Source organism: Rosa rugosa, chromosome 6, assembly GCF_958449725.1.
Source record: "Rosa rugosa chromosome 6, drRosRugo1.1, whole genome shotgun sequence".
In the NCBI taxonomy this organism is placed as follows: domain Eukaryota; kingdom Viridiplantae; phylum Streptophyta; class Magnoliopsida; order Rosales; family Rosaceae; genus Rosa; species Rosa rugosa.
In genome coordinates this window covers 17,865,545-17,880,419 of record NC_084825.1, presented here as the reverse complement: position 1 = coordinate 17,880,419, position 14,875 = coordinate 17,865,545, and the positions used below count along the sequence as shown (strand labels likewise).

General features: G+C 36.9%; 1 protein-coding gene across 1 annotated transcript; it reads left to right on the top strand.

Moving 5' to 3' along the window:
• The first annotated feature begins 5,461 nt into the window (after positions 1 to 5,461).
• Positions 5,462 to 14,472, top strand: LOC133718140 (probable sodium/metabolite cotransporter BASS4, chloroplastic). Its single transcript, XM_062144955.1, has 14 exons — positions 5,462 to 5,732; positions 5,864 to 5,969; positions 6,080 to 6,187; positions 6,279 to 6,346; positions 6,930 to 7,008; positions 8,777 to 8,835; positions 8,949 to 9,017; positions 9,199 to 9,312; positions 9,991 to 10,012; positions 11,091 to 11,158; positions 12,857 to 12,942; positions 13,710 to 13,839; positions 14,060 to 14,161; positions 14,237 to 14,472. Exons 1-14 carry the CDS (start codon positions 5,565 to 5,567, stop codon positions 14,309 to 14,311), a joined length of 1,254 nt encoding a protein of 417 aa, XP_062000939.1. The 5' UTR covers positions 5,462 to 5,564; the 3' UTR covers positions 14,312 to 14,472.
• Positions 14,473 to 14,875: the final 403 nt, after the last annotated feature.

The window sequence follows — 14,875 nt, the reverse complement described above, 5'->3', positions numbered from 1 at the left end:
GCTCCATCTCAATACCTTGACCCATCTCGGTCTCGGGCGCAGCGGGACGTCAACGGCTTCTCTCACGGTACCTGCAGCTTGGATCAACTTTCAAAGTTGTCTCGCTCTCGGTCTTCTCAAGCAGAACTTCTACCCTCTATGCAGCCCGGGAACTATTCGAAATGGGCTGTCATGCCACCTCTCCAAAGCAGAACACTGCTGTCCTCAAAATAGATCACGGTGATGTGTAAAAAAAAAAAAAAAAAAAAAAAAGATGAAACAGAGCACACTTTCCTGTTATGGACACCCACATATTTTCTACGTACCCATCGCGGTTTCTAAGTTCTCCGGGTCACAGGGTCCGGCAACACCTACACATCTCATCTGACGTCTCTATAAGTGGTGCTCTATGCTTCGATCAAGAGCTTGCTTTGCAACACTTGGAGCCGGGGTTCAGCTACAAGAGTTTCCGTTTGCAGCAGCTCCTTCCCATTAGCTTCTATCAAGCTAATTGTCACCTGGAGACACCGCTAAGTCAGCTTATGCTCTCACGCTGGAGCACCTCCTCGAACAATCTACGATCCAGATAAGTCCCTCCAACTCATAAGGTTCAAATGCTTGGTATGTTCACATATATACCCTTCTTCAAATACACCTGTCGTTTGTAAAATGCAAGCCCATGACAGCACGAACTCATGCTTATCACATACCAGTACACAATTATATGTGCCACTCTATTTTAGCCACTTATTTATATTCATTTTCCTACACGCACATGTTGTTCAACTTTGCTGTCAATACTACCTTTGAGGCTATCATAGGCAGCCATGCATGTAACTCACATGATAAAATGGTCAGCCACACTCCAATTAACATTGCCATGCAAATCATGCATACGACGCTTCTACAGGCATGCTTAATTATGCACAATTATATGTACTTTGCACTCACAATTTGTTTACTATATCAATAATTGGATCCCTGCATATTGAGTTGACAATTAAGCACATCTACTTCACTCATATGTGGTCTCACACCCCACAAATATAGTACTCCAGGATAACATCACCTCTATGTGATACGTTGTTAGTTACACTACGTACCATGACTACCCGTGCTTGCTATTGCATGATCGATTACTGTGGCCATGCAATTTGTGTGATAAGCAAATTATATTTAATTCCCCAATTAAACAATATAAACAAACTGCTAATTGCCTATTTATTTTTGGTGAGGTACAATCATCTCAATCGGGCACCCGCTTGCACAAATGAGGCTAAATAAACTATTGGTACTCGCTAGCCGATATGGAGTCCTACTTATGAGCAACTCCAATACTTTACAATATTTATACCACTTCTTCACAGCTCCAGATAAGTTCTCACTTATACTCTTTCACTTTGAGCTAGTGCGATGCTTTACATGCTTCAATAGCAATTACTATAATCTAAGCATGTCTTTCAATGTGTTAATTTTTGATAGCATATATATTCATTTATGCCTACATGTCAAACGTTAATTTAATTGACTATCAATTAAAATTGCTACATATATGCATGTGACACTAAACAACGTGTTACGTGCGGCACTTAAAATCCTCGCTCCGAGCGCGGTACCCCCAAGGGGTAAGCCAAGGTCATGTCCTTACAAAATCCTCTCCAATCGGCGAGGTACCCCAGCGGGGTTACAAAGCCAATATATATTCTACCCGGGGCCAGGCCACCGGTTACCCCAACAGAGTTACATCATTCTACCTGGGGCCACACCACCGGGTAAAGGAGGCCCACCGGCCCTCATTCAACCCCATTGGGTTAAGGAGGCTCAAGCCCTCACGTGACCCCACCGGCCCACGCTGAACAAGCCCTCATGCTACCCTATCGGGTACGAGAGGCATCAAGCCCTCATGCTACCCTATCAGGTACTAGAGGCATCAAGTCCTCATTTACCCTTCCGGGTATCAGAGGCTCAACTCCTCATTCTACCCTTCCGGGTATCAGAGGCTCAAGTCCTCATTCTACCCTTCCGGGTATCAGAAGCTCAAGTCCTCATTTACCCTTCCGGGTATCAGAGACCCAAATCCTCATTCTACCCTATTGGGTACCATAGGCTCAAGCCCTCAGAAAACCCCACTTGGTACCGGAGGCGGGGTAAGCCAAGGTCCAATCCTTTGCTTTTGAATCATCTCACCTCCCGAACATTCTCTATACTTGGGGGACTTATTCATACCACTTATCACAAGTGGAGGTAGTACCTGATAGAAGCATTTTAATGTGATATTTTAATAGTTAATTCCTCACATTTTGCTTAGTTAATTCCTTAACGAATCGATTTTTAATTCAATTTTTATTTTTAGGTACATTGGAGTAGATGATGATGAAATAAGTGTTAGGTCCATAAAATGATGGAGAAAAATGGAAATGCACTAAAAAGGTCAACTTTACACATTTTCCTACTCCGGCTAGGAGAAACCAAGCCAAGCAAGGAAGAAGGAGCGACCACCTGACCAAATGAACTTCAAATGAGCTGAAACCTTCCAGATCCATTCTAGACATCCTAAGAAACATTTCTTATGAAGAGTGCAAGAGCCAAAAAGAAGTGGAAGGCCTTCAAACAGTCAGCCCAATGTTCTGCAGAAGCAAAACTGGAAAACTGGACCTGTAAGGAGTCCAGCAGAAATTCCGGCCCAAACACATGGAGATAAATTCTGAAAATTTTACAGAATGATCTACACTCATGATGGATCATTTCATATGAAGAAGTCACGGGCAAAATCTGAAGTCTTGGTGGAGAATTAATTGAAGGAAAAATGAGTAGAAAGTGACTCAAACCTAACAAATTCCATTAGTGTTTAAATATTCAAACCTAATAAATTCCATTAATGTTTAAATGCTCAAACCTAACATATCATCATTTGTTTAAATCCAAATAGTTTTGCTTGGTAGCCTATAAATAGAGGCTACAACAAAGAAGAAAGACATTCCTTCATCCATTCCATTTTCTTTGTCTCTCCATTTCCTTTCCATTTTCCTTTCCATCCTCTAGTTTCAAGTTTAGTCATCTCCACGAGTTCAAGCAAGGCCAAAGAAGAAAAAGAGAAGCCGTGAGCACTTCCATCCATAGCCATCCTTGAAGCTTGCTTTCGAGTTTCAAGAATCCACAACGTGAATCATCCATCTCATCTTCATCCACGGTGTAATCCTATTCTCCTTTGTAACCTTTGCTTTGAATTTCGTTGGTTATGAACTAGTTGACATATATGTTTGAACAAAGTATTATTTCTGGAATTTTTATGATTAATTGAGAATTTTCAGATTCATATATTGTGATTCGAGAGTTGCTTATGTGGGTTTGTTTAATTAAATTTGCGTTATAGATAACTTTTGTATTTTAATCTTATGTGGTTGCAAACACTTAGGGTTTCGATATGAATGGTGCTAGGTTTAAGAACATGAAATCGACTTTTCGTTTTGTGTAAACTTGAATCAAAGTAGTAAAGGTTTTGTACAAAGATCGAATTTAATTAAAGAGAATTGCAATTAGGTGGACTTTTCCATACTAAGTTGTACACTTGAGTTGATAGCCTTTCTCTATGTGTAATGCGTTAAACATGACATGATTGACTAGCTTTCTAGGGTTTGATTGCATGTTTGATAGGATTAATCTAGGTGCTTTCGCTTAGGTTAATTAGCATTGAAAAGTAAAAAATGGGAATTCATTTGCTTTCGAATGTTTCACATGATCAACTCCTTTCTCATGACTTAGATGAACAATATTAGGGTTTGAATCAATTTTAATCATAAGTTTCGGTTTTGATCTTTGTTCCTTCATTCCATTCGTATTTTTATGTTTTTGCATTTTAATTGTTTTTGTTAACTTAGTTTCATTTTCAAAAAAACCAAAAACAAAATCCCCCCTTTTCGTGTAAAATGTTTATATTTTGTGAATACATTTGTGAATATTATACTTTGTTTTAATTTTAATTGTTTAATTGTTTGACAATGACAGGTGTACCCTCAATCCCCGGAATAGAACGATCCCTACTTATTCTATACTAACAACTACATTTTGCAGGGTTAAATTGCGCGCTTGCTTTTAGCGTATCAACGGTAGGAAAGGCATCGTGTATCAACCACTCACAAGACCACCGAGATCTTCGACTTAGCTTCCAAAGGTAACCACCCGGCCCTTACCCAACCGGGAGCGGAAGATAACGAAAGGGAGACAAAGTCCTAACTAAATCATAACACAAACATCTGATCAAAGCATAGATGGCTTCTGGAGCATCAAAATAGGCATCGAAAGACGGTACTTTAAGGAGAGACATAAGCTTTACGACGCGAGTAGCTTAAGTTTGGATAAAAAGGTCTTGGCTGCTACGAAACATATCGGCCTTGCGTTGCGGAAGGAACATTATCTTCTGTTTTGGGGTTAGTACTTCACTCCGGGTTCCTTGGTGGCACTAATAATGATTTACTGGGGGGGGGGGGAGGACAATAAACTTCTCCGACGACCTCTTTGGGGACCTTCGGCGAGGTTTCATAAACTTTTATTTCCCCCTAATAAATGTCTACTGGAGGGCAATAAAGGTCTATTGGGGTGGTAATAAACCTCTTCGGCGACCTATGAGATATCCGACGACCTCTTTGGAGACCTCTAGCTAGGTTTTTAGAGAAGTCCGGTGATCGGATTCTTGTGACCGGACTCCGACGAACTCTCCTATGGCTTCTCTCTCTTCCATTTTCTCTCTCTCTGTCTCTATGTAACAAAGCGGTGAGAGGAAAATAGTTTCAAAAAAAAAAAAAAAAACTTAATTGGGTATTAAGGAAGACCTTATTATAGTCTTTATGGGTAAGTATGAAAAAAAAAAGTGAGTGATGTAAGGAGGAAAAAAAGTCCATAGAATTAGGATAAATGGTCAAAACCCCAAATTAGTAATAACTAATAAGTGTCAACTTATGAGGTAAGGAGAAATAGATATTTATGGGTAGAGGGCCATTCCACTAAGGGATCCTTTTTTTTTGGTTTTTTTAGGGATAGGGCATTAGAACAATTTTTCGATCACATTTCGGCATCTCAACTGTTCAGCTTTTAGGTCCTAATGTATAGATCATTTCTGCAAATTTTCAGCGAAATCGGTGATCGTTAAGGTATCAAACTAGATTAAATCAACGGACGAACCAAATCTGTCAAACTTGAACCGTTCATACTTATAATCTTAAACCGCCATTTTGAATGCCTTAACGATAATCAATTTGGCTGAAAATTTACAGAAGTGATATACATATTAGGACCTAAAAACTGAACAGTTGAGGCGCAAAAATATGATCGAAAAGTTGGTCTAATGCTCTATCCCTATAAAAGACCAAAAAAAGGGATCCCTTTTATTTATGGGTAATTTGTCTGTCAATTAAATAATAATCGGCTATCAAACAATAAAAACAATAATTTTTGACATTTTATAAAAAAGAAAAAAAGAAAAAAAAAGAAGAACTCAAAAAAGAGCGGTGACTGAAGCGTAGAGGTTCATGGTTGTGATACTGGGAGAGCTGGAGCGAGTGTGAACAGTTTAGAGTTGAGTTACTCACATGGCGGGAATCATCCAAACCCTAGTTCTCACACCTCCACCCACTAAAATCCTGTCCTTCTCTCACCGATTCTCCCGTTCTCCGTCCAATCACGCCGCATTCCGTTTCAATTTCCGTTTCAGCCGCTCCAATTCCACACCCGTCCGAGCCTGCCACCACTCCGATCAGGTTCTTTTCTCTTCTTTTAATTTCTCTTGCTATTGATTATTTGAACAGTCACTATGACAATTGCAGAGTGTATGTTGTAATTAGTTGGTTATCTTTTCCTGTTGTTGACGAAATGGGAATGATTTTTCCAGGTAGATGGTAATGGAAACAAAGCTGATAAGCATTCCGGTTCGCTCAAGGGCTTGGATTGGGCTAAACCATTGTCAAATTTCGTGGCGAATAATTTCCTTCCTTTAGGTGATTCTATAAAGAGATGTTTGAAATTTTTTATATTTGTTGTTATCATACTTAATTGCATTACATGTGTTTTTGTTATGGACAAAATGTTTGTGGATTACTATGTGCAGCTCTTGTTGGTGGAGTGACGTTAGGGTTTGCGTATCCAAGCCTAGGTTGTCTTGCTGATTCATACTCTTTGTCAAAATTTTCCACGTTCGGGATTTTTATCATCTCAGGTTAGAATGTATCAGTGTTCTTGTATTGTCTGTTTGATAATTCTTTAGTTTACGCCCCTCACTGACTAATTGTTTGTATTTGATAGCACAGGGTTAACCTTGCACACTGGCGAAATTATTGCAGCTGCAGACGCATGGCCTGTTGGAATCTTCGGGCTAGTATGACCTCAATGTCTCATATCTTTTGCTTTTGCTTGTTGCCCACTCACTCACACACATCATGTATATTATTGTTCCTTTATAATTCGGGAAACAGTGGAGAAATTCATGATAGCTTTTGTTAATAAGGTCTTGCATGCTATAGTTTGACATCGTACTATGGTATTTGATTTTTGTAATACGCATCCCTCATATGATTAGCACTGATAACTATGTTTGTGGATAAAGTATTCAAGTGATATATTTCCCTCTCTTTATATTTCCAGAATCATCGAATGTATTTATTTATTTATTTTTATTTTTTGTAACAAGATGCAGTTTTATGCCTTGATATAAAAACTTGGCATAGCTTGAACTGGTAAAAGTACTTTGGGGCAAGATTTCATAGCTGATAGCTAGTTTATTTTTTATCAACTTGATGCCGGCTAGTCTGTTACCAGATTGTTAGTGTCTTGATCATTGTTAAACAGAAATATATTGGTATTACTTGCATGAACATTTCATTGATGTTGACCAATATGTTATGATATGATCTCCATTACTGATGCAAGATCTACTGTTATTAATCCTCTCCATAATCCAGGTCTCCATTTTATTATTTACTCCATATTTTTCGAGGGTAATATTGCAACTGCAGCTCCAACCTCAAGAATTTGTTAGAGGTTTGGCAATTGAATTTATTTTCACATATAGAGTTGGTTGGAGGACAATACTGTTATTCCAATGTTAATGTGTAATTAATATGATAAATGCTGGATGACATGCTATGAGGTTTTGGACCTGTTCTCTATCGAAGTTCATTATGAATTTTAGTGGCACAGAGTTTGTGTTAAAAAAAGAAATTGAGAAGTCCATATTTAATGGCAGGTTATTAGAATTGTTGTGAGGTTTAAAGTTTTTTGTTGATAATTGGAAAGATGGTCTCTAAGGAGATTACAGGTTGGGAAGTCCTATTACAGAAAATAGTATCTTCTGAGGAATTTTTTTTTTCTTATGTTAGGATTATCTCTCTCGTTTAAATCAATCCTCTTCATGCAGAAGGCAAATCATGGCTAGAGTCTGAACCATGGTATGTGACTTAGTTTTAAGACGTAAATTGAACAATGATCATTGGAGAAAGCAATAAAAAAAAAAATGAGTGAAGTACTTATGTTAGGCATTTATATTGAGTGAAGGAGCAAAGTTCTCCAAAATTGTTTGGCTTCCAATTTTCCCTTCAACAGTTGGGAACCTTACCCATATGCTACTATGTCAAAATGTCTATCAGCCTATGCATAGACATCAAAGAAATGCTTTTCAGCTATCCAGAAATTCACTCTCTGTCAAGTTTGAGAGTTGTTTCTTTATTGGAGTTTGAGAGGGTTAGTTGAGATTTGACAGTGTACAAGGGTTTAAGGGCTTGAGTTTAGAATGTTAAACTAGACTGGTTCAAACGTATACTGTTTTGATTTTTCATCAGTATTAACGGAAGGGATATGTGTGCTCCAATGAATTACCTCAAGTCACCAATATATGCATGGTTTGAAGTACACAGGAAGGTAAATCAAAGCACACAAACATCATATGCTTTGGTTTACTTTCCTAAAAGATCAAATTTCTGCAAGAAACCGAGCAGTATCCCTTTCTTTTCCCTTTCAGTCACTTGATCATGCTTCTCCTAGATTTAGTGTATAGAAGAATATTTCCTATAGACATTAGTATAACACTAGACATAGGCTAACCTTAGGGAGTTTTTGGTTTTCTGGACCATTGTCACCTTTTTCTTTTTGAGGGTCCATGAATCTACTCTCAAAGTTAAGTAAATTGAATTTGAAAAGAAGATAGGAAACTGGGTGTGGTTAAAGACCATTGGGGAGAGGAAGTGGTAAAATATTAGATACTGTAGACCAATATTTTGTTCCTATTTAGCCCAAAAAAAAAGAAAAAGGGAACAGATCTTTATATGCAGTTTACCTTTATATGGTGCATATCCCGACCTTGGCATGGACATTTTAGTCTAATGATAAGACTTAAGACCAATATTTTGACTTGTGACACAATTTGTCATTGACTATTGAACAAAGGTAGGCTCTAATAAATTGCATGTAGTTTATATTGTAATTCATCGGCTATACTTGGTCTGGTAGGAAGTTTAGCATCTGTATTTTTTTTTTTTTTTTTTTGGAAAGAGACTCCTACAGCATTTTTTTTTCACGGTCCTCTTTCAGTTATGTCTTCAAGTCAACAAAAAGATTGGAAATTTCAGCAGCTTGATTTGGGGTTTCAGGGTTCCTTGATTAAATGCTTCAACTCTTTCTAACTTCTGTCAACATTCTGGCTTGGCTCGAGATTTTTTATGTCTGTTTGTCTTGTTTATAGAATCCTGATATTGAGTCATCTATTCATTCTGAAGTTTGCTTGAAAATTCACATGGTAATTTCTCTTATGTAGGGCTTGCAATATTTTGCTGCATGCCAACTACGTTATCAAGTGGAGTGGCGCTTACTCAGGTATGCTTCTTTTGTCTACAATCTTATTGGAAGACTTCTGTAATTCTCCTAGTCTATATGCAGTTTTTACTAGGGTTGGGGTTTTAACAAAAGGTTTGCAACTTCAAATGCAGCTAGCTGGGGCCAATTCTGCTCTTGCTCTTGCAATGACTGTCATCTCTAATCTGTTGGGAATTTTGATTGTGAGTTTCAAAGTTGCTGTCAATCATTGCAATATTATACTTGCATTTATATGTTTCTTTCGAATCTGAATCTTATTGTAATAAAAATGCATTTGCCTCTGTATGTCTTGCAGCCTCAGTTTTAGTTTTCTTGTGATTCTGTAAGATTATGCTAACGTCATATGATGCATTTCTCTTTCAGGTCCCATTTTCTGTATCAAAATTCATAGCTGATGGAGCTGGTTTATCTGTTCCAACTAAGCAGCTGTTCAAAAGTCTTTTTCTCACATTATTGATCCCCCTAATCTTGGGGAAGGTAAGAAACTCATTATGTTACTCATTTGGATTTACCTACCATATTGGTGCGCCAATAATACAGTACAGAGAGAGAGAGAGAGAGAGAGAGAGAGAGAGCAAAGTACAATGCTGAATATACCACATTTTAGTGTGCCACATTTAAAACCAGACAAGGAAGCTGATGTGGCATTTAAACATTTGTCTAACATCATTTAGTAAGTTTAGCATTGTCGAATGTTTAAGGCCACTTCAACTGCCACATCATGTAGTTTATTTATCATTATTTATTATATTCAAATAATAGCAATTACAGTATACATGGAATTTGAAAATTAACTGCTGTGATCAAGCCACCAGTGGGTATTGGACCAAGGAAAGTTGGGTCATGGGATAGAAGATTCTGATACCATCATATTTTGAGTGGGTACTTTTGAGTAATGACTAATAAATATTCAAAAATACACTGCAGTTCTCCAATATATTGCATATTGGTCTATATTATGTTTGTTTTTAGCATGCTTCCCAACCACCTCTCTTTAATTTGTATGTCTTATAGTGGTAGCATGTGAAGTAATATTATGCCCTTTCTGATAGTTCTTGGTCATGCGTATGGTCTTCTGCTGTAGAATGATTAAATATTATCTACCTTCTCTTTGCTTTTTATAATTTTATTTAACTTGTCCATTTTCTTCAACAGATTTTTCGAGAATCTTTTGAAGGTATGTGCCATTCTTTTCTTTCAGTTCTACATGCTTTTTTTTTTCTGGCAGACTGGCAGCCTTTTTTGGTAATTATATAGAGCATGGGACCGGAGTGGTATGTAGTACATTAGAGCTGATTATTCAGTGCTATAACTGGGACACCATAGATAAAAAACTATCAGTCTCATAACAAATAATTTGCTAATATATAGACATAGGTTAAAACACGTAAATAGTATATACTATACGAATGCGAGTGTTGCACTCTGACATAAAAAGTAGATGTGAAACAGTGACACAGTAGCCTGATATTAACCTGATGCTAAATATATATTCTAACTAATTATATATTCTAAAATGGTGATTCAACACTCGGCCTCCTTCTTCTTGGATGGGAAATAATATGTTTAATTACCAACGGGTTAATAGATATGGTCAGGCCTATGATTTGCTTCCATGTGGTGTGGGGTTTGAACTTCTTCACAGTATCCACCTAGCTATTTGCTAGACCAGGGTTCAGCAGGAGGCACTGGATTCCAACCTGGCAGCAAAGTTGGTTTGGGGATTTCTGGGTGTTAAATAAATAATAAATATATGATTTAGTCTCTGTTAGTAATTTAGTATAAAATGACAGAAATTCTTCAAAAAGAATTCAATTTTTCCATACAAGTTTCTGCTAAATCTCAAGACTCAACCTATCTTGAGCACCCTACAACTCACACATTCTTCTTATTTTAAAGGACTTAACTTTATTGTACAAGAAAATCTTGCATAGTTTCACTTGTACACAGGCTATTGGAAAAGTTAAGAATCAGTCGGAAACCTAACTGTTTATATAGTCAAGCACTCAACCCTACGTTGTCATGCACAAGAGACTGTACTATAGATCTCAAATCTGTATTAGCTCTAAGACAATCCTTGTTTGGATATAGAAGCAGGTTGGATTAGATGAACCTCTTATCTCAGACTTCATCAGGTTTAGGAAAAACCTAATTTTCTTGTATTAGCTGTATGAATTCCAATGTTAATACAAAGTTTACTATTTAGTCACACTTATCTAATGTATAAGGTCTGTCTTTTGTAATGAGCATTGCAGGTGTTGCAGACTTCGTTGATCAGAACCGTAAAAAACTTTCCAAGATCAGTGCAATCCTCCTCAGTTTAGTAAGACCAATACCCTGGTTTAGAATTTTGCTATTTATTCATTAGTTTTGATTATTGTCATACTATCTAATGGCCTCTTTCGCCATGATATGAAATTTGTTAGTTATGCCTAAGACATGTGTAGTTGGTATGCATGTGGATCCCATTGGTGGTGCAACGCTGTGGTTTGAGGGAGTGTTAGATAGAGGCTGAACTGTTTTCATTTAGATGAAGACAATCTTGTTAGTTTATTTGAATAAAGATAATAAAATCTTAGATAAATGGAAGGTAAAACAGCTTCATCTTGAAGTGGATAGTTAGTGCCAAAAAGTATGCAATTTTATCTTTTTCATTTCAGATAAAAAAGGCCCCACTTTTAATTTTCACACAGGGCGTCCTATATCTTATGACCAGCCAGCAAAGCTGCACCATTTGTAAAGTTTTTAGTGTCACGTACATACTTGATTGAACCTAATCAAAATCTAAGAAATGTTGGATACCAATAGATGAATATATAGCAATCCTGAGAGGAAATGCAGGTCGGAAATGCAGTTAGAGGGAACAAATTGAACAGACGTGGAGTTAAAAATTTATAAAGTATTTCTGTTATATGTTGATTCCTCCAAGCCACATCTGTGGTTGAAGATCTACCTTTGCAATCTCCTCAATTTGTATTTGCACTTGCCTGTTGGTACTCCGTCAAGTGTGAAGTCTTTATGGACCTCGGTTCTAGAAAGTTTTGACCCAGAGATTAGTGGGTTAGATGAGACACTACTTATTTGAAGGTACCTGGCAAGTGTTGGAAGTCATTCTATCCTTCCAACCAATTTACGTGTCTCTCATCTCTACCTCGTCCTGATTGGCTAAGCATTGTAACAATTTCAAAGGGATTTACTCTGAAAGGAGAGGAGCCTGCTTCAAACTTAACTTCCTTGGTTGAGATTTAGTTTGTAGGCCTATTAAGGAAGGGGGTGTTAAACTTTATAATAAAACAAAAAAAAAAAAATTGAAGCTTCATCAATCTTTTCTTAGGAAATGGTTGTGAGATTTGATTTCGAACGAGATAAGCTGTGGGCAAAGAGGAGGATCATGTGGTTTATGTCTAGACAAGTGAAAAATTTCCCATGTGCTTGGAGTGGTGCTGTGAGTGTTGATTCACCACTCCTTTGTCTATATTGTTGAAGGAAGAACTAGCAAATTTTTTTTTGAGATGTGAAGATCTCAATTGGGGTCCTCCAGCATTCTGTTTTCTGCCGACTTAGGATTACCCGGGTAGACTTTTATCTGAATCCTTTTGTGAATTTGGAACAACAATAGGTCTGTATCATAATTCAGTCTGCTTATCTATTGATGATTTGGTACTTAGTCCTTTCCAATGTTTTAGGAATTGGTTACTACATTGCGATGATACTATGATACATCCTAGTTGAAAGAAATGTAAATTCAGTTGTCAGTGTTCCCACATCTTCAAACCAAAGATGTTGAAGACTTGCTTGAACATTAGTTTAAATACTTAGTGTACAGATCCTTGCACAATTTAAATTTTAAAATTCTTGGGATGTATATGGTGTTAATGGTTCGTTTAGGCAATTGTTGTTGTTGTTGTTGGGTTTTTATTTATATTTATTATTATTATTATTATTTTAATTTGATTTATTTATTTATTTTTTCCAGTTTTGAGGAACATATGTTCTAAACTTTATTATGATCATTATTCAGGTGCCATGGATGCAAGTTAGCAGGTCAAGGTCACTGCTGCTGATGGTTAAGCCTGCAGTTTTTCTTGGGGCCGTTGGAATGGGAGTGTACGATATTCACTCTAAGTGTTTTTCTTATTTTATTGGTATCACTAGTTTCATGCTTTAATACAATGGGTAGAAATATTAACTTATTTTCCATCACTCATTTAGCATTGATCAGCCTTTTTTTTTTGAAAAAGTATTGATCAGCTTTAGAATTAACAATCACTATGCATTCAATTGTAGGACTTAAAATTTACTTCTAGCAATTCTTAGTTATTTTGATGCTTATGTTTAAGGTTAGACTTCCCTTCACAAGCTTCGAAGATACTTAAACATTAAGTAGTCTATACACTGGAAGGTTAACATATTCTATCCATTTTCGGTTCTCCTTGAATCACATGGTTGGCAATACAACCTTCATAGATTCTATTAACACTTCTACACGTTCAAATATTGAAGTTAAGATTTCAGTCCTTTCGATCAATAATAATTTCCCTCCTACAGCAGACATGCCCAGTGAACTTCTTGGGCAGTGACAATTCTTTTAAGGGTAGAACTGATATTAAATCCTACTATTACTATGTGATCTTCTGAGTTGTGATTGCACTCAGGTCCAATATCATTGTGAATCCGTAAGTGCACTCAACGTGAGTAGATTAGATTTGTTTGAAATTTGTTAGCTTAGGGTGCTCTAAATGTCCACACTTTAATTTTGGGTCAGAAAAACAAAAGAAATGATGTATTTGGATTGCAAATCACAGTGTCTGTCTTCGTAACTTGATGGGCTCAAATTGATTAGCTTCTATTTACATTGTCATCTTGTATTGCAGGCTACTGCATCTCATCTTGTTAGCCTTTAATGCTGTTGCTGTTAAGAGCCTCTCAGCTCTGTCTGGTGGTAGTCAATCTGTTTTTTCCAAGAAGGAAAATGCAAATGCTGTTCTCCTTGTTGCAAGCCAGGTGAGTGAGTGTGCTTTCGAGCTTGTAATTTTTCCATATATAGACAAACCCATCAGCCAAAAGACTGTACTTTTCTTTCATTTTTCAAATTTTTACTATCTTTCACCGGTTATGAACTGCATTTGCCCTCCAACTCTTGAACTCCCCGTTCTTTAAAAATCTTGTAGGATTTTTCTTAGATAAATTACTTGGATATAACGCATTGGCATGGTTTTGGCAGAAAACACTGCCTGTAATGGTGGCTGTGGTGGACCAACTAGGTGGTGCACTTGGTGAATCTGGTTTACTTGTTCTTCCTTGTGTTGCAGCACATTTAAATCAGGTATTTCTTACATCCATTCATCTGTGTCTTGTTTTCTTATTACTTAATTTCTAACTGACAAAATTATTGTTACAGATTATTCTGGATTCTATTCTTGTAAATTACTGGCTTCGCAAAGATCTCCCAACCAACAATGCCAAGGTATCATGAATATTGGGAATGTAGCTCATGATTGCGCATTAGGGTTGCAAGTACATAATTAGCTTTATTAGTTGTTAGAAACTTAGAATAGTTCAGTTTGATATGTTGTATTCATGTTTTGTTGCATATATTGTATCTCTCAAAAAGGAGATCTTGTGTTTTGAATGTCAGATGGGCTACTATGTATAAAGTGCTTTGTGCTATGTCCAATCAGCAGTCATCTATGGGGAGTGTTGGGAATATAGATTGGAAATGGTTGAAACATTAACCCTTTTTTCCCTTATATATCTCTCTTGAAATTGAGATTTGAACTGCCACTAATTGACTCAATTGAACTACTAGATCAAAGTCGGTGTGCTTCTCCAAAGTGAGAATACTCAGCATCTCATACCTTTTTAACAAGAGAAAAGTTTACAAGAATCATCAAATGAAGCAACCATGAAACCTTTCTGCCAACCTAACCCTGTCATTTTCTTGTGTCACGTTTCGACCTAAACACATTTAAGACCAGTCGTTCAACATTTCAACTAGTATTCATATGATTAAGATAGATTCTTGCAGTCACCAACTCCA